The 23,408-nt window shown below is 38.6% G+C and overlaps 1 protein-coding gene across 4 annotated transcripts in view; it reads right to left on the bottom strand.

Annotated features, from left to right (window-relative positions):
* The window catches only part of SMAP1 (small ArfGAP 1), a 170,013-nt gene that overhangs the window by 48,933 nt on the left and 97,672 nt on the right, over positions 1-23,408 (bottom strand). For 2 of the 4 annotated variants that reach the window (XM_062186342.1, XM_062186345.1), the window contains exons 5-6: positions 20,976-21,056; positions 15,104-15,184 (exon numbers count right to left, since the gene is read on the bottom strand). The exons of 1 other annotated variant lie outside the window; for it this stretch is intronic. In XM_062186342.1, the coding sequence (XP_062042326.1) occupies positions 15,104-15,184; positions 20,976-21,056 (162 nt within the window). The remainder of the gene's footprint in view (positions 1-15,103; positions 15,185-20,975; positions 21,057-23,408) is intronic. One more of the 4 variants, XM_062186343.1, reaches the window with a different exon arrangement.

Genomic DNA, 23,408 nt, shown 5'->3' with positions numbered 1-23,408 from the left:
AGATCTACTGCATCAAAATATATAGTGTACTGATTAGTTAAAAAATCTCTGAGGATAAAATACAGGGAACTGGCACAGTAAAGGCATTTTAAGCTTCGGGTGAATACAGTAAAGGTGATGGAAATTACTAGACATCATGTTAGTATCTTTCACTGGTAAAGAACCATATGCATTTGAAAAGATTCTATATACTCGTACATTCTCACATTATGGCAGAAACTTCGTTTGGCTTATTATTGTATGCCTAGGTACTGCTCACAGAGTGACTACTCAATAAATACACACTGAGTGGATAAATGAATGAATCTGATACAATAGCTTTTGTGGTTTGGTAAGGCTGTTTGTTAAAAGTAAACACATATTAATACTAAAAAACGTCTTTCAATCATTCTTTGAGAAGCAGATGCTGGCTAATCTACTTTTAGAGACAGGCTTCTATATCAAGCTCAATTATCTCTTGGTATGTCATAGCCTCTCAGCTACTGTGTCTTCCCCTAGCCTCATTTCCTTCCCATCTTACATACACAGCCAAGATATCATCATATTAAATCATGGGACAAGTCCATTTCTTCCCTACTCAAAATCACAAATAATCCTATGTCAGGGGACCTGGATTTAAGTCCTAATCCATTTACCACGACATTGAAGACACTCTCAATATTAGCTTTACTGTCTTATATTATCCTACATCATGGTTAAATGGATTATTGCCAAACTAAGCCTTACAACTTCAATTCTTTTCATATTATTCTTCATCTGTTGCCCTTTCCTTCTCCTCCCTAATAGTCAAAGGTAAACACTCCCACAAAGGCTTGTCTAATAAAATCCCAACATGATAATATCTTTGAATCCTCAAACCTCCACATCCTGTTTCTATTGTGTCACAACTATCTTTTGCTAAAGTTTTCTTTTTTCTTAGTATTTGTACATTTTATAAGATCCAATGCAGTATTTTTTTAACTTTGGAAAAATTCACTTTCAGTTTTATTTTAAAGGCAGAGACAAATACTCATCTTCTATCCATTCATTGGTTTATATCTCAAATGCCCACAACAACTGGTACTGCTTCAGGCTGAACATAGGAGGCTGGACCTCAATACAGGACTCCCACATGGGTGGTATGGGGTCCAGTTACTTGAACAATCACTGTTACCTCTGAAGATGTGCACTAGCAGAAGTTAGTAAGCAGGAACCAGAGCCAAGGCTTGAACCCAAGCACTCAAATATGGGTTGCAGATGTTCTAAGCAGCACCTTAACCCCCAAGCCAACTTTTTTTTTCCTCATCAGAGCAATATTTCAACACAAATATAAAAGCATGAACTGATTAAATCAGGTAATTAGCACCTCCATTTCCTTATCTTTTATCTTTGAAGCCTACAAGTTCATACTGAAATTGTTGATCATATTGTTCTCTTTCAATCACTGTTTCTGATTAGGATTCTTGAAGGTAAGCTATTTGCATCATTTTTATATTCCTTTCAACCCTTTAATTTAGCATTCCTTTTACACTGCAGGTATGCTAAGAGTTGCATCTGGAGAATTTAATCCAAACATCTCCTCCCAAAACCTATCAACATATCTTTCTAAACAACATACTCACATGTATCTTTTAAAAGACACACCATGAGTGATGAGGATTGACAAAAGGCAGGCATCCTGTTTTAGTCTAATTGCCTTTTGAGTTTTACTTTGATCTCAAGAGAATGAACCTGTCACTAAAATGTCTACATCCACCATCAACAGTGGAGCAGGGTACAAAACAGAATTTGAAATTTTTAGATGCTTCATGTAAGATTCCTGCCTCTTCTAAGCTAGCCATAGGTCTCTTGTTCAGCAGTCTGACCTCTGCACCACCCCCCAAAGACTTTTTTTTTTTTTTAATTTTATTTATTTATTTGACAGGTAGAGTTACAGAGAGAGAAAGAGACAGAGACAGAGAGAAAGGTCTTCCTTCCATTGGTTCACTCCACCAATGGCCGCAACAGTCGGAGCTGTGCCGATCCGAAGCCAGGAGCCGGGTGCTTCTTCCTGGTCTCTCACGCGGGTGCAGGGGCCCAAGGACTTGGGCCATCCTCCACTGCTTTCCCAGGCCAAAGAAGAGAGCTGGACTGGAAGAGAAGCAACCGGGACTAGAACCGGCGCTCATATGGGATGCTGGCACGGCAGGGTCACACAACACATAGGTTTACATCCTCTACCAACAAACAATTTCATGAATCTAGATTCTGAAACAGCAGTTCTTAGGCAAGGAATTATTTAGAAATGTCTCAAGATATTTTTGGCTAAGACAAGTAAGATATTACTAACTATCCTACAAGATAAAGGACAACAAGCAATAGTGCTAAGCATGTAGAAGATACTCAGAAATGTCTGTTCAATTAACAGTACCTATGAGAAAACTGAGACACAGAGTAGTCAAATATCTAGTAAACAGCAGAGCTGAGAATCAAATTAAAGTCTTCTTATCAAGTCTATTTTCTTTCATCTGCATTTTCTACAACTAGTTTGTTAGTATTTTTCAAAATACTTTTAAAGGTCCTTATCCTTTGACTTGGCAATCCAATTTTAAAAGTTAATCTTAAGAGATCAGCAATGTGGTGTAGCAAGTTAAACTGCTGCTTGCAACATTAGTATTCACATCAGAGCACAGATTCAAGTCTCAGCTGCTCTGTTTCCAATTCAGCTCCCTGCTAATGTGCCTGGGACAGCAGCTGGACATAGCCCAATTACTTGCTTCCCTGCCACCCACTTGGGAGACTTGAATGGAGTTCTGGATTCCTGACTGCACCATTATGGCCATTTGGGGAGTGAAGACATGGAAGATCTCTTTTTCTCTTTCTGTCTCCCTGTCATTCTGCCTTTAAAAAAATAAATACTTAAAAGTTGTTTTAAAAATTATCACACAGTTGTACATTCATTATATATACACACAGATTTTTATTTTTCAATATTTTAACAGACAAATGTTAGGAGTCTTACTGTATTCAGTGGAAAGTAAATTATGCTATAGCCATTCAGTGGAATGTTTTTATAGATAGAAAGGCATAGGTATGTTTATTGATAAGAAAAAACACTCAAGATACTCCATTTAAAAAAAAGGAATAAAATACACCTTTAAACAAAAAAGGATACAAAATAACATGTAAAATATGATCCCATTGGACACCTGTATTTCCATGGGAAAAAAATCAGGGAGGATGAACACTGAAAATGAAAATAATTTTTCCTGATAATATCTGTGATGATTCTGTTTTGTTTTCTTGTTTATGTGCTCGCTGATCCGATGGCAGGAGCCAGGTGCTTCTCCTGGTCTCCCATGGGGTGCAGGGCCCAAGCACTTGGGCCATCCTCCACTGCACTCCTTGGCCACAGCAGAGAGCTGGCCTGGAAGAGGGGCAACCGGGACAGGATCGGTGCCCCGACCAGGACTAGAACCCGGTGTGCCGGCGCCGTAAGGTGGAGGATTAGCCTAGTGAGCCACGGCGCCAGCCAGATGATTTCTTTTACTTAGCGGTATCACTACATTTTCTTCTGTTTTAGAGCCAAACAGACTTGTCAGCAGCAACTAGCAATCTACACCACATTAAAACTTTGGCAAGAAAAAGGCAGTACTAAAACGCTTTCAAGGCCTAACAGATTTGTGTGTGTGTGCATATCATATATGTACATATTTATTATACATGTATATATCATGCATACATATGCACATATATATACCAATACAAAATCTATTATTTTCTTCAAAAATCTACCAAAAAAAAGACCATTATCAAACTAATCTCCAAGATCCAGCTTTAAAGTGGAAATTAAATCATTTGAGGAAAATAGAATCTTCTGATTTCATTTATAAAAATACTGAGACATCTGCAGACTTTATTCAACTAGACCATGTCTATATAATTATATAAAAGCATTAATTATTTAAAATATTTTATTCTCAAACACATTCAGGCATCACAAGAAGGATTTATTTAGCCTAAATTAAAGTGAAAGCATGATGACTATGTAAATGTCTCAATCAGACTGCTAAACAATATAACCTATCAATACAGCATCTGGCAAGGAGCCACTTCATTTAGCTTTAATGGTTTACTAAGAATCATTTATTTGATTTACAACTGGTTGCTTACATTTACATGGCTGCACTGACTGAAATTTCAAGTTCAACAGATTAATAATTATATTATGTACTTGTATTAGTAGTTTAGGTTACTTATATTTATCAAGCAAAATTTATTTTCAGAAATCTTATGGATATAGAAGGTTTGTTTAAAAAATAAGCTTGATGGTTGGTTTTGTTTCTTAATCTTTAAAAGTCACTATTCATCATTTTAAAGATTCAACTATTTGTCATAGCTTGAGATAAACTATGTGGCATTTTTAAGTATTGTCAAAAGTAGGAGGCCGGCGCCGTGGGTTAACAGGCTAATCCTCCGCCTTGCGGCGCCAGCACACTGGGTTCTAGTCCCGGTTGGAGCGCCGGATTCTATCCCGGTTGCCCCTCTTCCAGGCCAGCTCTCTGCTGTGGCCCGGGAAGGCAGTGGAGGATGACCCAAGTGCTTAGGCCCTGCACACGCATGGGAGACCAGAAACACCTGGCTCCTGCCTTCGGATCAGCGAGATGCGCCAGCCGCAGCGGCCATTGGAGAGTGAACCAATGGCAAAAAGGAAGACCTTTCTCTCTGTCTCTCTCTCACTCTATCCACTCTGCCTGTCAAAAAAAAAAAAAAAAAAAAAAGTAGGGGCCTTCTTTTTCCCATAGCATTTCCACTTTTCTACTTTCTCTCCTGGAATTTTTTTATTCTACTTTGATATACTTTGTGAATTAATTTTTTTCTTATAAAAATTCAAGAAGGTAGTGGCAAATGTCTGCTCTATTTCCTGACCTTGGAGGTGGATATATGCTTGGTCATTTTAAATGTAAGTTTTATATCTACAAGTGTACATTTAAGTTATACACCTAGCACGGATCCTGGCATAGACTGGCAATAAAGCCAACTATTGACCAGAGGCAGCTGCTGTGTGCAGAGTCCTGGGTAAAGCCACTATCAATATGTCTAACCAGGAGGCAAAATTTTCAACCAAGGACTTGTGAGACAGAAGAAAGGAATATAAAACTCAACTGAACAGGATAGCACTGAGATTCAAAGTGAAAATAACAACACATCTCAAGAAACTAAAAGACTCCTACTGTCAAAGACAGGAAGTTCCAACTGAATTCACTTAAGTTTGTTTTGTTTTTTTTTTTTTTTTAAACAGGCAGAATGAACAATGAGAGAGAGAGAAAGAGAGAAAGGTCTTCCTTTTTGCCGTTGGTTCACCCTCCAGTGGCCGCCACGGCCGGTGCGCAGTGGCCAGCGCAGCGCGCCAATTCGAAGGCAGGAGCCAGGTGCTTCTCCTGGTCTCCCATGGGGTGCAGGGCCCAAGCACTTGGGCCATCCTCCACTGCACTCCCTGGCCACAGCAGAGAGCTGGCCTGGAAGAGGGGCAACCGGGATATAATCCGGCACCCCGACCGGGACTAGAACCTGGTGTGCCGGCGCCGCTAGGCGGAGGATTAGCCTATTGAGCCGCAGCGCCGGCCTTAAGTTTCTCTTACAGGTTACAGAATCGCTGAATATTCTGAAAGAACTGAGAATGAAGGAGGAATATGTGATTGAAATGTATCAAGAACAAATAGGGTCATTCAATAGTTTAAATGGTCCTTATTTTTTCTTTCCCTCAATCTTTTTATTTTTAAAACTGGTTCCTCTGTAATATGGAGTATAAAATGTAATTGAAAATCAGCACTCATCTCTGTAAAACTCCTCATAATTTGGATTCTGGTGCTCACTATTCACTATTGTTTTCACTGTGCTGATTTTGGGTGATCAAGCTTCTGAGAGGATTTTTCAGGATTGTGTATTTTCAGGCTTGTGGCGATAAGATCAACCAATGCAAGTGTTCACAATGACTTTACAATTGGTCCTGACCCTCCAGCACGTGACTGCTTAACTTCTGGAGCATGACTTTCAGTGGGAGATGGAAGTTTTTCAGAGAAATGAACTGCGGAAAAATTACCTCTCCGTAACGTAAGGCTGCTTTTAAAAATCTGAGGTTCTAGATCTAAAAGGAGGAATGTCATGTTTGGGTCAAGATGAAAGATAAGATGACAGTAAGGGCTAATTCCAAATACAGATCAGGTCCAAGATGGCCAAATAGGAAGAAGACACACTGATTTTGCCCATGGAAAGATACAAGAACAAGGGGAAAGACTGCCTTCCCAAGAGACAACTGTAGAGAATGTCAGTGGCAAGCATAAAGAGAAGCCTCTGTGGAACAGCCAAGACAGTGTTCAAATGGAGCAGCTAGCTAGCAGAACACTACTGGTGGCTCCTGTGATTACCTAGAGAGGAGACACCATCCTAACAGTGGGGGCTGGTGATTTTTTTTTTTTTTTTTTTTTAATTTGGCAGGCAGAGTTAAACAGTGAGAGAGGTGGAGAGAGAGGTCTTCCTTCCATCGGTTCACTCCCCAAAAGGCTGCCACAGCCAGCGCGCTGTGCCGATCCAAAGCCAGGAGCCAGGTGCTTTTCCTGGTCTCCCATGAGGGTGCAGGTGCCCTGATTTTGAATGAGGGAGAACCTCATGGTCCCTACTGACTTTCAGTACAGCTCAAGAGCTGACAGGGGATAGAGCACCCATCTAGCTCTGGGAAGGGAGACGGCGCTATTTCCCTTCTACCCTCCACCCACCAAGGTGCTAGACAGCCAATACGGGATATTCCATCTCTGCTTCCCTCCCCTCCCACCACCAAAGCACCAGACTCAGACTGTGTGACATGTACACAGGCTGGGAAAAGCATAGGGTGTGGCTAGGCCTTTGGGGAGCCACATCGTGGAAGGGTCAGCACTCATACTAAAGAGTGCAGAGATCCTTTGTGAAGTACCTGCACCTGAGTTGGTAGGGTTCCCAGACAGTGTGAGCTCACCTTAGGCAGTTTATTTGTCTTTTCTCAGAGAAGGGCTGAGGTTGTAGACAAGTCAGTCATCATAACTATACCCTCCCTCTACTGTGGATAGAGGAGATCTACCATAGCTCAATCTGGGTGTCACAAACATTGGCCAGAGCTCCTTGAACCCACCCAGCACATATCTCTGGATATCACTGTAAACCACAGAGATTACAGTAAGCCACAGAGGGACATTCCCAAGAAGAAAGCCTTCAGAAGAGATACCAACAAGTATTTCCCCAAATGTGTAAAAATAAACATGGAAATACAAGAAACATGAACATGGAAGACAATATGACTTCCCAAAAGGAACCCAATAATATTTCAATATTAGACTGTGAAGACAAGAAGATCAAGGAAATGCTGGAAAAGGAATTCAAAAGAATAATTCTAAGATTACTCAAAAATATTAAGAAGCAATCACAAGTTAAAGAATCTGTACATGACATGGACAAGAAATCCTGCCAAGAGATACAGATACTAAAGAACAATCAATAAGCCAGTCGCAGAAAGGACAAACACCGTTATGTTCTCCCTGGTCTATGGTAACAAACAGAGCACCTAAAATGTAATATATAGAACTGAAAGCAACACTTTGAGATGCAATGACTTTGAACAGCCCTTGTCTCAACTGTTGAGGAACAGTTTTTTTTTTTTAAATACTATTTATTGAACTATTTACTTAGTATAGAGTTAGTCTTATATGTATAAAGTTAATTGGAAATAGATTTTACAAAAAAATAAGAATGGGAATAGGAGAGGGAGGAGGAAGAAGGGTTGGAGTGTGTGTGGGAGGACGGGTAGGGTGGGAAGAATCACTATGTTCCTAAAGTTGAGTTTACGAAATGCATGAAGTCTGTATACCTTAAATAAAAGGTTTCTGGGAAAAAAATAATGAAAAATCAAGCTTAAGTATTAGACACGAAAAATTCAATATGTCATATAAAAAATACAGTGAAAAGTCTTAACAACAGACTCAGTGAAGCAGAACAAAGAATATCCAAGCTAGATAACAAATAACGCTATAACTAGTGTTCCAATAGTATTTTTCACTTTGTGTTTCTATGTGGGTGCAAACTGTTGAAATCTTTACTTAATATATACTAAACTGATCTTCTGTATATAAAGAGAATTGAAAATGAATCTTGATGTGAATGGAAGGGGAGAGGGAGCAGGAAAGGAGAGGGTTGTGGGTGGGAGGGAAGTTACGGGGAGGAAAGCGATTGTAATCCATAAGCTGTACTTTGGAAATTTATATGCATTAAATAAAAGTTAAAAAAAAAAAAGCTTTCTAAATATTCCAGTCAGTAAAAAAGGGAAGAAAAAAAATCAGTAAACTGAAAACAGTGTTCAGGATTTATGGGGTACCATCAAACAACCAAATATACATGTCATAGATATTCCTAATGAAGTAGAAAAGCAGAATGATAAAAAATTTTCCTAATTTGGAGAAAGATATGTACATCCAAGTACAGGAAGCACATAAAACTTGAAATAGACATGACCAGAAAAGATCTTCACCACAACACATTATATTCAGACTTTCAAAAGTAAAACACAAAGAAAACATCCTAAACTGTGCAAGAGATAAAGGCCAGGTTACGCTTAAAGGATCTTCAATCAGATTGACAGCAGATTTCTCATTAGAAACCCTATAGGCTAGAAGACAGTGGACAGAAATAGTCCATGTCCTTAAAGAAAAACACCATCAATACAGATTACTGTACCCAGCAAAGCTCACATTTATAAGTAAAGGTGAAATAAAGGCCTTCCAAGACAAACAAAAATTGAAGGAATTTGTTACCACCTGGCAAATCTTACAAATGATGCTTGATGATCATATTAAGTGTTAAAATTAACCTATAAATAAAATTAAGTGTTAACGAGATCATATAAATAGCATCAAATGCCTGGTAATAATAATAGACAGAATTAAAAAGAAGGGAATATCCAGCAACATGGAAAGCAGTCCCCACAGCAGACTCATAGAATGACAATTGCTTTAAGTAACACTCTGACCTCAGAATCAGCCCTTAAGGCATCCAAATGTGACTGAAAAGCCCATGAGAACATTTCAGGCACACAAAGCCAAGACACTGTGGGAAAAACAAACAAACAAACAACAACAACAACAACAAAAAAAAAACAAGCCTACATTTAGGAGACCCCAGTGGAAAGAAGGGGCAATCAAAGAAGGATACACTTTTCTCTGAAGGGAGGAGAGAACTTCCACTTTGCTTATGGCCTTGTCTAAATACTGATGGAGTTTGTGGTCAAAAAGGCTTCTATAACCTTGGCAACTCATGGCAAGAGCCTTAGGTCATCACTGACGTCACAAATAAGAGTGTTAATTGTTAAATTAACAACAGGGGTCACTGTGCACTTAATCCCCCCATAAGACCTTTGTCCTTAATGAGTTGTACTATGAAAATTAACTGTAAAACTTGTTCTCAAACAGTACTTTTTACATTTGTGTGTATGGGTGTAAACTGCTGAAATCTTTACTTAGTATAGAGTTGGTCTTCTGTATAGAGTTAATTAAAATGAATCTTAATGAAGAACAGGATCAGAGACGGAGTAGGAGGTGGGATGGGAGTGGGCTGTGGGAGGGTGGGTATGGGGGAAAAAAACCACTATATTCCTAAAGTTGTACCTATACAGTTTGCATTCATTAAATAAAAGCGTTTTTCTTTCTTTCTTTCTTTCTTTTTTTTTTTTTTTTTGGACAGGCAGAGTTAGACAGTGAGAGAGAGAGAAAAGTCTTCCTTCCACTGGTTCACCCCCCAAATGGCTGCTATGGCCAGCACGCTGTGCTGATCCAAAGCCAGGAGCCAGGTGCTTCCTCCCGGTCCTGGCCCTGGCACAGGGCCCAAGCACTTGGGCCATCCTCCACTGCCTTCTGGGGCCATAGCAGAGAGCTGGACTGGAAGAGGGGCAACAGGGACAGAACCAGCACCCCAACCAGGACAAGAACCTGGAGTGCCAGTGCCGCAGGCAGAGGATTAGCCTAGTGAGCTGCGGCACCAGCCAAAAAAAAAAAGAAAAATCAGATAAAAAAGGAGATGTTATAACTGATATCACAGAAATAACAAGAATCATAAAAAATTATTACAAACAGCTATATGCCAACAAATTCATAAATCCCAAAGAAACAGACAGATTTCTGAGCACATACTATTTAACTAAAACCAAGGCACAAAGACATAGAAAATCTAAATAGACCAATAACCAAGACAGAGATTAAAACAGTAATAAAGACCCTCACAACAAAGAAAAGCCCACGATTGATGACTTCACTGCTGTATTCTACAAAACTATTAAAGAAGCACTATTTCAAATTCTCCTCAAACTATTCAAACAATTGAAAGGGAGGAATCTTCCCAAACTCCTTCTATGAAGCTAGCATCACCTTACTTCCAAAACCAGAAAAAGATACAACAAAAAAGATAACTACACAATGATATCCCTGATGAAAATAGATGCAAAAAATCCTCAACAAGATACCAATCAAACCCCACAACACATCAAAAAGATCATCTACCCAGATCAAGTGGGATTTACCCCAGGGATGCAGGGATGGTTCAGCATATACAAATCAATAAATGTGTTACACCACATTAACAAACTGAAGAATAAAAAATACAAATTATTTCAATAGATGCCAGAGAAAGCATTTGATAAAATACAACATCCTTTCATGATGGGGAAAAAAAAAAAACCCTTAAGCAAATTGGATATCTGAACACAATCCAGCAATCAAAGCAATATGACAGACCTAGAGTTTGCATCATACTGAACGCAGAAAAGCTGGAACCATTTCCACTAAGATGCAGAACCAGACAAAGATGCTCACTTTCACTGTTACTTTTCAATATAATTCTGGAATTTTTAGCCAGGGCCATTAGGCAAGGTAAGGAAATCAAAGAGATACAAATCAGAAAGAAGAACTCAAATTATGCCTGCTTGCAGATGATACCATCCTTAAATAGGGGAACCAAAAGACTACACTAGGAGACTATTAGAACTCATAAGCTCTTGACCAAGACGCAGAACATAAAATCAACACACAAAAATTAATAGCATCTGTATACACAATCAACCCCATGGCTGAGAAAGAACTCATATCTGTCCCATTCACAGTAGCTTAAAAAAAATTAAATAAATTGGAATAAATTTAACCCAAGAAGTGTCTAAAAGAAAGTGTCTACAAAGAAAATTATAAAGCATTAAGGAAATAAAAAGAAGACACATAAATGGAAAAATCTTCCATATTCAGGGACTGGAAGAATATCAGCAAAATGTTCATGTTACTCAGAGCAATTTAAAGATTCAATTTGATTCCAATCAAAATACCAAGGATATTCTTCTCAGAAATAGAAAAAAAGCAATCCAAAGCTTCATATGTAAACACAAAAGACCTCGAATAACTGAAGTAATCTTAACAAAAAACAAAGCTGGAGGCATTACAATACCAGATTTCAAATCAAGTCATACAAGGCAGTTATAATCAAAACAGCCTAGAACTGGTACAAAAATAGACTTGTGGACAAAAGGATCAGAAGAGAATGCCCAAAAATGAATATACACATCTACAACTAACTAATCTTTGACAAACTAAAAGCACTCACAGGAAAAAGCACAGCATCTTCAATAAAGGCTTTTGAAAAAACAAGATCTCTGCATAAGTATGAAACAAGACCCCTAACTTATACCCTATAAAAAATCAAGTCACAACAGATGTAGGACTTAAACCTAAAACCTGAAACCTTCGAATTACTAGGGGAAAGCATAGGGGAAATTGCAAGACACTGGCATAGGCAAAGACTTGAAAAGACCCCAGAAGTAAAAGCAATCAAAGCAAAAATAGACATATGGGATTACATTAAGCTTAGAAGATTCTGCACAGCAAAGGGAACACCCAACAAAGTAAAGAGGTTTAACTGACTGAATGGGAGAAAATATCTGCAAACTATGCATCTAATAAAGGATTAATATCCAGGACATATAAGGAGCTTAAGAAACTCAACAACATAACAATCCAGTTAAGAAATGGGCAAAGGATATGAACAGACATTTTTGAACAGATGAAATACAAATGGCCAACAGATACAGGAAAAAAATGCTCAAGATCAGTAGCCATCAGGGATATACAAATAACCACAATTTTTTAAAAAATATTTATTTATTTATTTGAAAGGCAGTGCCCCAGAATGAGAGAGCGAGAGAGAGAGAGTCTTCCATTCGCTGGTTCACTCTCCAAAAGCCGCAACAGCCAGAGCTGTGGCCATCTGAAGCCAGGAGCCAGGAGCCAGGAGCTTCTTCCAGGCCTCCCACACGGGTGCAGGGGCCCAAGGACTTGGACCACCTTCTACTGCTTTTCCTGGCCATAGCAGAGAGTTGGATCAGAAGTGGAACAGCTGAGACTCGAACCGGTGCCCATATGGGATGCCAGCACTGCAGGCATGGCAGCTTTACCTGCTACTCCACAGCACCAGCCTCCACAATGAGGTTTTACATCAATAGAATCAGAATAGCTATCATCCAAAAACCAAAAAATAAAAATGTGGAGAAAAAAAGTACCCTAATACACTGCTGGTAGGAATGTAAACTAGTACAATCATTGTGGAATAGTTTGGAGATTCCTCAGAAATCTGAAAATAGATCTACCATATTACCCAGCCATCCCATTTCCAGAACTATACTCAAAAGAAATAAAATCAGTATATAAAAGAGTTATCTGTTCCCATCATGTTTACAGCAGATCAATTCACAATAGCTAAAATATGGAATCAACCAAGAGATCCATCAACTGATGACTGGATAAAGAAATGTGGTACATATACATGATGGAATACTACTCTACCATAACAATGAATCAAATCTGTCTTTTGTAACAAAAAAGATGCAACTGGAGACCATTATGCTTAGTTAACTAAGCTAGACCCAAAAAGATAAATATCATGCTTTTTACTATTGTTTGTAGCTAATATATAGAGTACCTCCCTACTCAAAATAAGGAAAAAACATGCCGTATGTTGAGCTAACCTGGCACGAAATGATTTGTCATCCACAACCCTTCTCTAAACCCCTGAGGAACAGTGATGTATCTATCTTTTACCTGTAGACCAAGATCTTTGTTTAGAGAACCATTGAGCCTGTGATAAAATAAATTGAAGGTATGCTATGGCAAAAAGTTAAAAGAAAAAAAAAGGAAGAAAGAGAAGGAGGAGAGAGGAGGAAAGTATCACTGCATTCTTGGAAATCATATATAAGACATTCATGAAATCTGTTTTCTATATATTAATAAATAAAATATAAGAGAAAGCTCTTCAGAAAAAAAGTAAATAAATTTGAAAACAAAAACAGCTTCACTGAAAATAGCATGTTAAGATTTAAAAAAAAATTTTTTTTTCAGGGGCAGGTATTTTGCCTAATGGTTAAGAAGACTGCATCCATTTCAGAGTACGTGGGTTTGGTTGTTAGCTCCAGATTCCTGCTAAGCAGACCCTCAGAGGCAGTGTTGACAGCTCAAACAATTGGATCCCTGTTACCCTGTTACTTCTAATCCAGGAAGACCTGGATTGTGTTTCCAGCTCCCAGCTTGAGGCATGGCCCACCACAGGCCACTGTGCACACCTCAGAGTGAACCAACAGGGTAGAGGAGATCTCTTGTTCTCTTTTGTCTCTCAATTAAATGTTCAACAAATTACTTAAAATATTTCAAAGAATCCATGTAGCAGGGTAATTTTAGAGTCTTTAGTATTTAATACATAGCTTGGTTTTACTAACCTTTCTACATGACCTTGGAATCAAGACACCAACAGGAATTAAGAAACAAGTAACAACTAACCAATCTGCATGTATTTATCCTAGGCATCTGCTATTCAAAAGAAACTGTTAGAAATACAAAGAAATATTAAGACGTAGCCCAAACTGGATGACAGATAGTCTCAGGATACGAAATATATATGTATCTATATTAGACATTTACCTAACAATGCAAGCAAAAGATAATACAAGGTAAGAAGTAATAAAATCAAGTGTGAAGCAATGTTACCAGAATTTTGAGAAAAGGAGAAACCATACCTAAGATATGTAGAGGGGTTTTACAGAAATGTAAAATGAATAGGTTTATATAAGGGGGGGGGTGTTATTGGCAAAATAATTTAGTAGAGATGGACAGTACAGTTAGGTGCAAGTGGACAAGTCTGGTGTAAAGAATGGAGGAAAGTGAATGCTAGAAGGCTGGTTAAGGGCCATGACAGACCGTTCTGATTATCAATCTCAAGAATGGGGAGTCCTGGGGTACTTAGGACATTAGTATCAAAGGCTCGCTTATAAGTTTTAGAAAGCAGAGACTATTCCAGTAAATGAGAGGAAAACCACCATAATTATATATATAAACACTCTTTTTAGAAAAACATTTAGAAAATGTTGCCCCTACCTCTTATTTGCCTAATCACATCCATGCTGTATATAACTGCCAAAAGAACCCTTTCAAAAAGAACCCTTCTGAATGAAGGGTATCACTTGCTTTAAAACCCCAAAGCGCTTCCAAGGGAAACTTTGGAAGCCTTTCTGCCCCAAAACCAATAAACATCAATAATTTTGAGTTTAATCTACCATTCTGACCTTATATTTTCATTTCTTTCTATACTTGACATATTTCTTTCTTGACTATTTTTTTTAGACATACCTTATTTATTTCCAGTTCTCATTCTTGTCTTCAAGCTGTTCTCTTGAATTGATAATACTCTTACCTTCCACCTTAATCCTAACTATGCTTCAAATTATCAAATACTAGCATCTTTTCTGAAGGCCCCATCAAGTACAAAATCTTTTCATTTGCTAAATTTCTACTGAAGTTTTGTATGAAAGCTAAAATACCATTCTCTATGCCATTCATAAGATGACTTCTTGAGAAACTTGGGTGAGCCATGCTCTCCATATATAATGGATTAAATGGATTCACACTGAATAAGCCAGAAGGACATGCTTAGCACACAGTAATCATTCAATAATTACTTGTTTAAAGAATGAATATTTTTATATCATAAATATCCATCAAGTCATTAATATATAGGTAGCACATTTTTTAAAAAAGAATTTTACCTTTTCAGTTGTAAGTGGCTTTGCAGGCTTTTCTGGCTCCTTTTCTCTCTTTTTCTCTTCCTTTTTTTTTTCCTTTTCTTTCTAAAATATAGCCCAAATTTTTGATAAGTTTACTTTTTAAAACATGGCAACTTTTAACTCATTTTTATTTTATCATTTGGGTCATTTTAGAAAGGTGGAAATATTCAATGATTCTAACATACAGGTGCTGCTGAAATATAAAAGTAAACACAGCAAAATTCATATTCCCACTGAAATTACATATTGGTGATATAATAAAGCGTATCTCTCAAAAACTTAAGACAAGTGAGACAATTAACAACTTCTCTGACATGTTAGTATTTGTTTTATGTTTGTTTCAACAAATGAGATCTCCATTCTCACAACATTCTTATATAAAAATAGGCTTCCTAATAGCATCTGTAATACTGAATTTTAAATAAAGAGAAAGAGTAAATCAATTGATGGAACATATTTCCTTAGCATACAGGTAAAGGCAAATTATAACACGTAAACAGGAAGACAAAAATAAAATCACTTCAATTTTAAATACTGCAAAATATTTTGTCCATTACCAGAATTTTATATTTGGAGGAAAAGGTAAAAAGTACACAATTTTTTTTTAAAAAAAATGTTAAATATAATGCTTGGGAACTGGAGCCAATTGAGTAGTGTATGGCAGCTGAGATATACTATAATGGTATTATGATATTCACAATTTGCATTATCCAGAAGGACAGGAGAGGATACAACTTTAAGTCTGAGGCAAGCATTTGACCTAGTGGTGAAGATGCCAATTTGCTGGGCCAGCAATGTAGCATAGTGGGTTAAGCCGCTGTCTGCAATGCCAGCATCTTACTTGGGCGCCAGTTTGTGTCCCAACTGCTCTACTTCCAATCCAGCTCTCTGCTAATAGCCTGGGAAAGCAGTGGAGGATGGCCCAAGTTCTTGGGAGGGCCCCTGAACCCACATGGAAGACCAAGATGAAGCTCCTGGCTCCTGGCTCTGGCATGGCCCAGCCCCGCTCATTGAGGCCTGTGGGGAGTGAACCAGCGGATGGAAGAAATCAATCTCTCTCTTGTTTTCTTTCAAATAAATAAGTTAATCTTTAAAAAAAAAAAAAATAATGCTAATTGAGATGCCCACATGCCACACTGGGTTGCTGGGTTTGAAGCTCCACTTTTGATTACAGCTTCCTGCTCATGTGCACCCTGGAAGGAAGCAGGTGATGGCTCAGGTAGCTGGGTTCCTGTTGCCTACATGTGAGACCTGGATTGAGTTCCAGGCTTTCAGCATGGCCTGGCCTTGATTGTCGCAGGTCATTTGGGGGGAGAAACAGTAGATGTGAGCACTCTGTCTCTTTCTTTTTTATCTTTGTGTCTCTCTGCATCTCAAAAAAAACAAACAAAAAAAACCTTTAAGTTTAAAAATAGTAACAGCAATAAGTGCTATGTTGCACCAGATTATGTTGCTGCTCGGGACACCCACGTCCTGTGTCTGATACCTGGGATCAAGCCCCACCTCTGCTTCTGCTTCTAATCCAGCTTCCTAGCAAAGTACACCCTCATCAGTAGCAGCTAATGGCTCAAGTACTTGAGTCCCTGCCACCCACAGAGGAGATGTGGGCAGAGTTTCTGGCTCCTGGCTCTAGTCTGGCCCAGGCACAGCTGCTGTGGGCATGTGGAGAATGGAAGAACTCTCTGCCTTTCAAATAAAATACAAAATAAATAAAACCAAATTATTAAATATGTGTGTGTGTTAACAATGAGCACTCCCAAACCATGGCACCCTGTAAAACAAAGTTCATTTACTACTGAGTACTACATAATACAACTAGCTAAAACACTACCAAACCTCCAGTTTGTTTTTCTCAATAGCAGCTCAGTTGTATGCTCTTAATGTTTGTGTGCACTCTAAAATTCACATATTGAGGGGCCAGTGTCGTGGCGTAATGAGTAAGGCCCCTGTCTGTAATGCTAGATGCCAGTATCCCATATGGGTACTGGTTCACATCCCAGCTACTCCACTTTTGAACCAGCTCCCTACTAATACGGTCTGGGAAAGCAGTGGAGGGTGACCCAGGTGCCTGGGTCCCTGTGTCCCTGTACCCACACGGGAGACCTGGAAGAAACTACTGGCTCCTGGCTTCAGCCTAGCCCAGCCCAGGCTGCTGTGACTATTTGGAGAGTGATCCAATGGATGGAAGATCTCTCTCTCTCTCTCACCCTCATTCTCTCACTCTAACTCTGCGTTTCAAATAAATAAATCTTTTAAAAAATTCATATGTTGAACCCAAATCCCTAATGTGATGTATTAGGTGGGGGCCACTGGGAGGTGGTTAGGTTATGAGGATAGAGCTCTAATGAATGGGATTAGTGTTCTTGCAAAAGAAGTCCCTTAAAACTCCTTTACTCATTCTTGCCATGTGAGGTCCCAAGAAGTTATCACATGAAGCAGAAGTGGGTCCTCACAAAACACTGAACCTGCTGAAACCCTGATTCTGGAATTCTTAGCCTCCAAAACTGTAAGAAATCACCATCTGTTACTTATAGCCTATCCAGTCTATGGTGTTTTGTTAGAGCAGTCCTCATACATAAAGACAGTTATTTCTCAGGGAAGCCAAAGTCATGAATGACAAAGACATTTGACTTAATAATTATGATGGAACACATCATAAGAAATCATTCAAAATAAATTAAAATAATTAACTATATAAAATAAATAATTATTTGATGCTCCTTAACTCTGAAATTTCAATTGTCAAAATACGGCTGTCATCTACTCTGATTCTGGTAGTGGTACTATGATTCAGGCTTTGAAGAAACTTTATGGCTCTAAACTCAGATCATACAGCTTGACCAATGATGATTCCCATTTATACAGTCAGAAGCTGCTAAATGATCAAAGAATACTGTGAGAATCTGAGATGTCCTGAACTATTTTCTGAACAAAATATGGTAGTATTTGGTATCATAAAATGGCAGTTCCTGAAATCTGGGTTGCTACACATATAAATGTTGCAGGAAAATGGCAGACCTCCAGTGCAAGAAAACTGGTATCAACCTTCAAGTTGATATATATAGAGAAAAGTACATATTGGGTTCATTATAATAAAATTATACATGAGAGATTCCATTAAAGATAGTCTCCAGCTGGCGCCGTGGCTCACTAGGCTAATCCTCCACTTGTGGCGCCGGTACCCCGGGTTTTAGTCCCGGTCAAGGCACCGGATTCTGTCCTGGTTGCTCCTCTTCCTGTCCAGCTCTCTGCGTGGCCCGGGAGTGCAGTGGAGGATGGCCCAAGTCCTTGGGCCCTGCACCTGCATGGGAGACCAGGAGAAGCACCTGGCTCTGGCTTCGGATCAGCGCAGTGCGCCAGCCGCAGCGGCCATTTGGGGGGGGTGAACCAACAAAAAAGGGAGACCTTTCTCTCTGTCTCTCTCTCACTGTCCACTCTGTCAAAAAAAAAAAAAAAAAAGATAGTTTCCAAAATTGTTGATTAGGTACTCCTAAGAATTATCAGCATGTATACACCATCGTATGTGTAGATTTACTTATGATACATATATAACAATATAATATACACATTATAAAACATAAAAATACAGATTTTAAAAGGATAATGGAAAAAGCACAAACAGATATTCCAAATGGACTGCCTGGGTTACAGACACTAGACTTTGAAGACCACTAGATTATACCACTTTTTTCAGAGACTTGAGGCAGAAACAACATAGCTTAAAAGTATAACCCAAGATTTTCCATTCCCTTTCGCAGGTGAGAAACATCTTCAATGAAAATTTTCAAAAGGTCAGACTTGGTCTTCAGCCTCCTTTGATTTTCTCATAGCAACCCCCATGTTCCTGGAGATTTCCTTTCCTGAGCCTGCCTGCTAACCTAAACCACTACAGGTAAATCACCCAAGCCTATACACTTCTAACTCTGCCCTTTCTGCTCCAAAACTGTCACTCAAATCTCACAAGCTTCCTTTCTCTGCTCTGCGCAGTGTCCCTCTCCTCCCCTATCCCCCTTTTCTCTCTGCAGCCTGGCTCCTTCCTCTGGACTACACACCTATATGTATATCCAACCTAGACACCTAGATCTTGCATAGTCATACGCAACATGTCCAAGTTTTAAATCTTCTGATTTTTCTTTATTTTCCTCCAATCTCTTCCTTCCCTTTGGTTTGAATCCTTACCTGACTAAATCACACCACTTTCAATGGAGATACTCAAGTCACAAGCCTTCTCAAAATGCTTCCACAATTCATCAATGGCTAACTCCCATGGATTCAATCTTCTTCAGATCTCTTAAAACCACACTTTTATTCTCATTTCTCTGTTTCCAATTTAGTACATGTTCCATCAGTTTATTCTTGGATTCAAGCAACAGATCCAAAAGCCTCTTCTTCACTCATCATCACAAAATTTAATATCCATAAAGCGAGAGAACAGTGTTACAACCAAAAAATCTGATCCCGTCAGTCCTTCCCCACTTAAGCTTTATCATTAAAGCATCTGGACCTTCAGAAGGATGATCTAACTCCTTCACTGAGCTCCCAAGGGGCTGGCTCTCTCCCCAACTTTTCACCCTGCCCAACTCCTATTTTAAGCCATACCATTCAACTTGCAATGCCCCAAATGCTGCACTTTACCCATGTTTCTTCACAAGCCACCTAATCCTTATACCTTATGCTCATTCAGAGTGCAAGACGAATCAAAAGGATGCCTCCTGTGTTAACAGTAACACAATAAGTGTACCTCAATCATGGCACTTATTTTATTGCACTATGAATGCTGTGTAGTAATTTGTTTTCATCCATTAGTCTGGAAGTTCTTTTAGGGAAGGGGCTGTATCTTTGTCACTGTACCCCTCATTTGAAATTATACCATTTATCAATGAGTAGCATAGGAAAAATGAAAGAATGCCTCAACTAATACAGTTAAGATAAATGCAACACAAAAGAAAAGGATAGTTAAAGGAAACAAACTGTCAAATACTTGTAGGGTTGATGCTAAAAACACATCAGGGTAAGGATCGCTTTTGCAGCCTAACCACCCACACCCACAATGTATTCTAACCATTATTGTAGAAGAGTCCAAATTCATGATCCCTTACAACATACATTTTATCCATCTACTGTTTAAATAAAGGAACTTGGCATTAACTTTCTGCCTGCGGTTATAACAGAATCATAGAAAAAAGTTAATCAGATTTTTCTAAAAGATCAAAAAGTTCCTATACAGAATAAGGTAGTAAAAGACGTAACAAAAACAAACTAAACGCTTCTTAACTGTTGAGATATATCTATGGCACCAATAAATCAGTCATTCTGAAATTAAACAAATATTTTTAAATATGTCTGTGGAAAATATTTTAGAAATTTTTGCATTTAACACATTTAATACTAGGATTCATTCAAAATATAAACGGGGTAGGCATTTGACTCAGCAGGTAAGTCACTGCTTGGGATGCCCATATCCCACATCAGAGTGCTTGGTTCAGGTCCTGGTTCCTGCACTTCTAATATGGCTTTCTGCTAATGTATTCTTTGGGAAGCAGCTCAATATTAACATGAGCTGCAGGTGATGGCTCAAGAACTTTGGTCCCTGCCAACCACAATGAAGATCGGAATTCAGTTTTAGTCTCCTGTATTCAGCCTAGCCCACTGTCAGCTGTTGGGGGCATTCAGGATATGAATCAGTCAACTGAAAGATATCTCTGCCTCTGTTTTTCAAATAAAATGAACATAAATAAATCACTTTTAAAATATGTAACAATCATTACAGCACTCTGAAGTTACAGCACATTGCAGAAGGAAGGTCATTTACCACTGAGTGCTACAAAATGCAGCCAGCTAAACACTCCCATACCTCCAGTTTGCTCTTCTCAGCAGCAGTTTGCAGAGAAGGAGAGGACACCAAAGGCTGAGGAGGAGCATCAGAGGAGGAAATCTGTGGAACGCAGGTGGAAAAATAAGGAGAAAAGGACAAAAAGAAAGGAATCAGAACTAACAGGCACAGGAAAGAAACAAACACCTGCATGTCTCTGAGCTAGAGAAGCACTTAGATATATGTTAACAAAGGAAAACAATGTATCAAGAGGAAAGCACTGCTTTCCTAAAATTTCTGTGTGAAATTTCTGAGAGGACTTAGTATAGAATATTGCATTACTTAACATAGGTTTCACTAGGGTACAAAAATTTTAAAAGTATTTAGATAAGAATTTACCAAACTATTTGAAAAATAACCAAGCTTCTCTAATAATTTCTTCCTAGTTAATGTAATTACTGAAATACTGATGCTAGGAAGCATACAGACATCTCGCATAAAGACATCTCACCTGAGCAACTAAGGACCTGCAACTAAGTTTTCATTTTTACTTAAAACTTTTAAGAATGAAAAATAAAAAGAGCTAAAAAAGTTAATTAAAATTTTAATAAATTATTTTAAGAAAACCAAAAAAACTGAGAGAAAAAAAGAACTAATGTAGTTTACCAGCTGAGCAGCTTACAATAAAGCAATTTATATACCTCCTCTAAGATCAGCATGCAAGCACCATTTCCAGTGCTGTACTTGCTGAATTATCACAAAGCATTATGAGACAGTTACATATGCAGCAGTTACACATGCAGCAGAGACAGTTATATATGCAGCAGAGGCAATTTAAGTACAAAAAATGGGTTTCATCTGAAAACTTTCTCACGTATCTTCCTACCCAATTTCTACATGTGTAGTTGATCACTTTAATGGAAGCATTATCTTCCTGCTCTCTTTACTGCAAAAATATAACTGAAATATGTTTACAAAATGTGTAGATCTTTGAAACCATAAAACTGACATCTCTGTATTGCCTTACCATATCAATGGTGCCTATGAGGAATTTTAAAAAGAGATGGCACAGTTACAGATTGGTCATAATAAAATGTCAAAATAACGCTGCAAGGTAATAAGTCCTCCTTCAATTTGCTTGTTACATTAGTTACAAGAGTAATTCTTAAATCATAACACAAGAGTATATACTGTAGTTTTTTTCCCTTGCACATTGCTCTAATTGTGTAAATTAGCTAATAATAATTACTAATGACAGTTGCACATATAAGAAAATACACACATTACAAAGAAATGCAGGGTCATTCTTTCAGGGTCAAAACTATGCCTTATACCTTGACTTAAAGCTGATTAGTCCTATTGGATATTTACTTGCTAGAAATCTATTTTATGTAGAAAGAAAAAAATTAAAAGGCTACAAAATCACTTCAGAAGATGATAATCTGTAATAAGGATTTCACTGTTCCAACTCCATAGAAGCAGAACATAAAAATAAAATTGGAAATAGGAGCATTTAGAGTATGTCAAGGATTACTAAAGACTTGCTAGATGTGGGACTCCCTTCATCATTGTGCTTCCTATTGTGATTCACTGTTGGTTAAGTGAGCTAGTGCAGACAGGTCAGATTTGAACAGTAAATGTGTTTCAAACTTTCCCTACCACTCATTGAATTAAGGGACAACCAGAAAGGGCAGACTCATTCTGCATCCCGTGGTGGGCAAAATTCCAAGATAACCATGAAAATACCCATCCTCTAGGTGTATACACACTAATGATGCCTTCCCCTTGACTATAGGCAATTCTATGAATACAATGGATGGCACTCCCTGGATTAGGTTATTAAATGGTGAAGGAGAAGGAATTGTACAGAAATAATTAAGATCCTAAATCTATTGATGATGAATTAATCTAAAGATTATTCTGAACTGGTCTAACCTAATCAGGTAAGTCCTTAAAAGACAGTAGTTCTGGCCAGCACCATGGCTCAATAGGCTAATCCTCCGCCTGCGGCGCAGGCACCCCGGGTTCTAGTCCCAGTTGGGGCGCCGGATTCTGTGCCGGTTGCCCCTCTTCCAGCTCTCTGCTATGGCCCAGGAGTGCAGTGGAGGATGGCCCAAGTCCTTGGGCCCTGCACCTGCATGGGAGACCAGGAGAAGCACCTGGCTCCTGGTTTCAGATCAGCGTGGTGCGCCGGCAGCAACGCGCTGGCCACAGCGGCCATTGGAGGGTGAACCAACGGTAAAGGAAGACCTTTCTCTCTGTCTCTTTCTCTCTCAGTGTCCACTCTACCTGTCAAAAATAAAAAATAAATAAATAAAATTTAAAAACAAAAAAAAAGACAGTAGTCCCTTTCTGAAAAAAGAGATCTGAACTGTGAGAGAAATGCTTTGAGGTGATGGGATTATCCAGCAAAGGCCCAAGAGTAGCCCTTAGGAATTGACAGTGGGTGCCAGCTGGCATTAGCCAAGAACATGG

This window comes from Lepus europaeus, chromosome 3 (assembly GCF_033115175.1).
Source record: "Lepus europaeus isolate LE1 chromosome 3, mLepTim1.pri, whole genome shotgun sequence".
NCBI classification, from domain to species: Eukaryota; Metazoa; Chordata; class Mammalia; order Lagomorpha; family Leporidae; genus Lepus; species Lepus europaeus.
The sequence above is the reverse complement of the archived record's forward strand: the minus strand, read 5'-3'. Positions and strand labels throughout refer to the sequence as shown.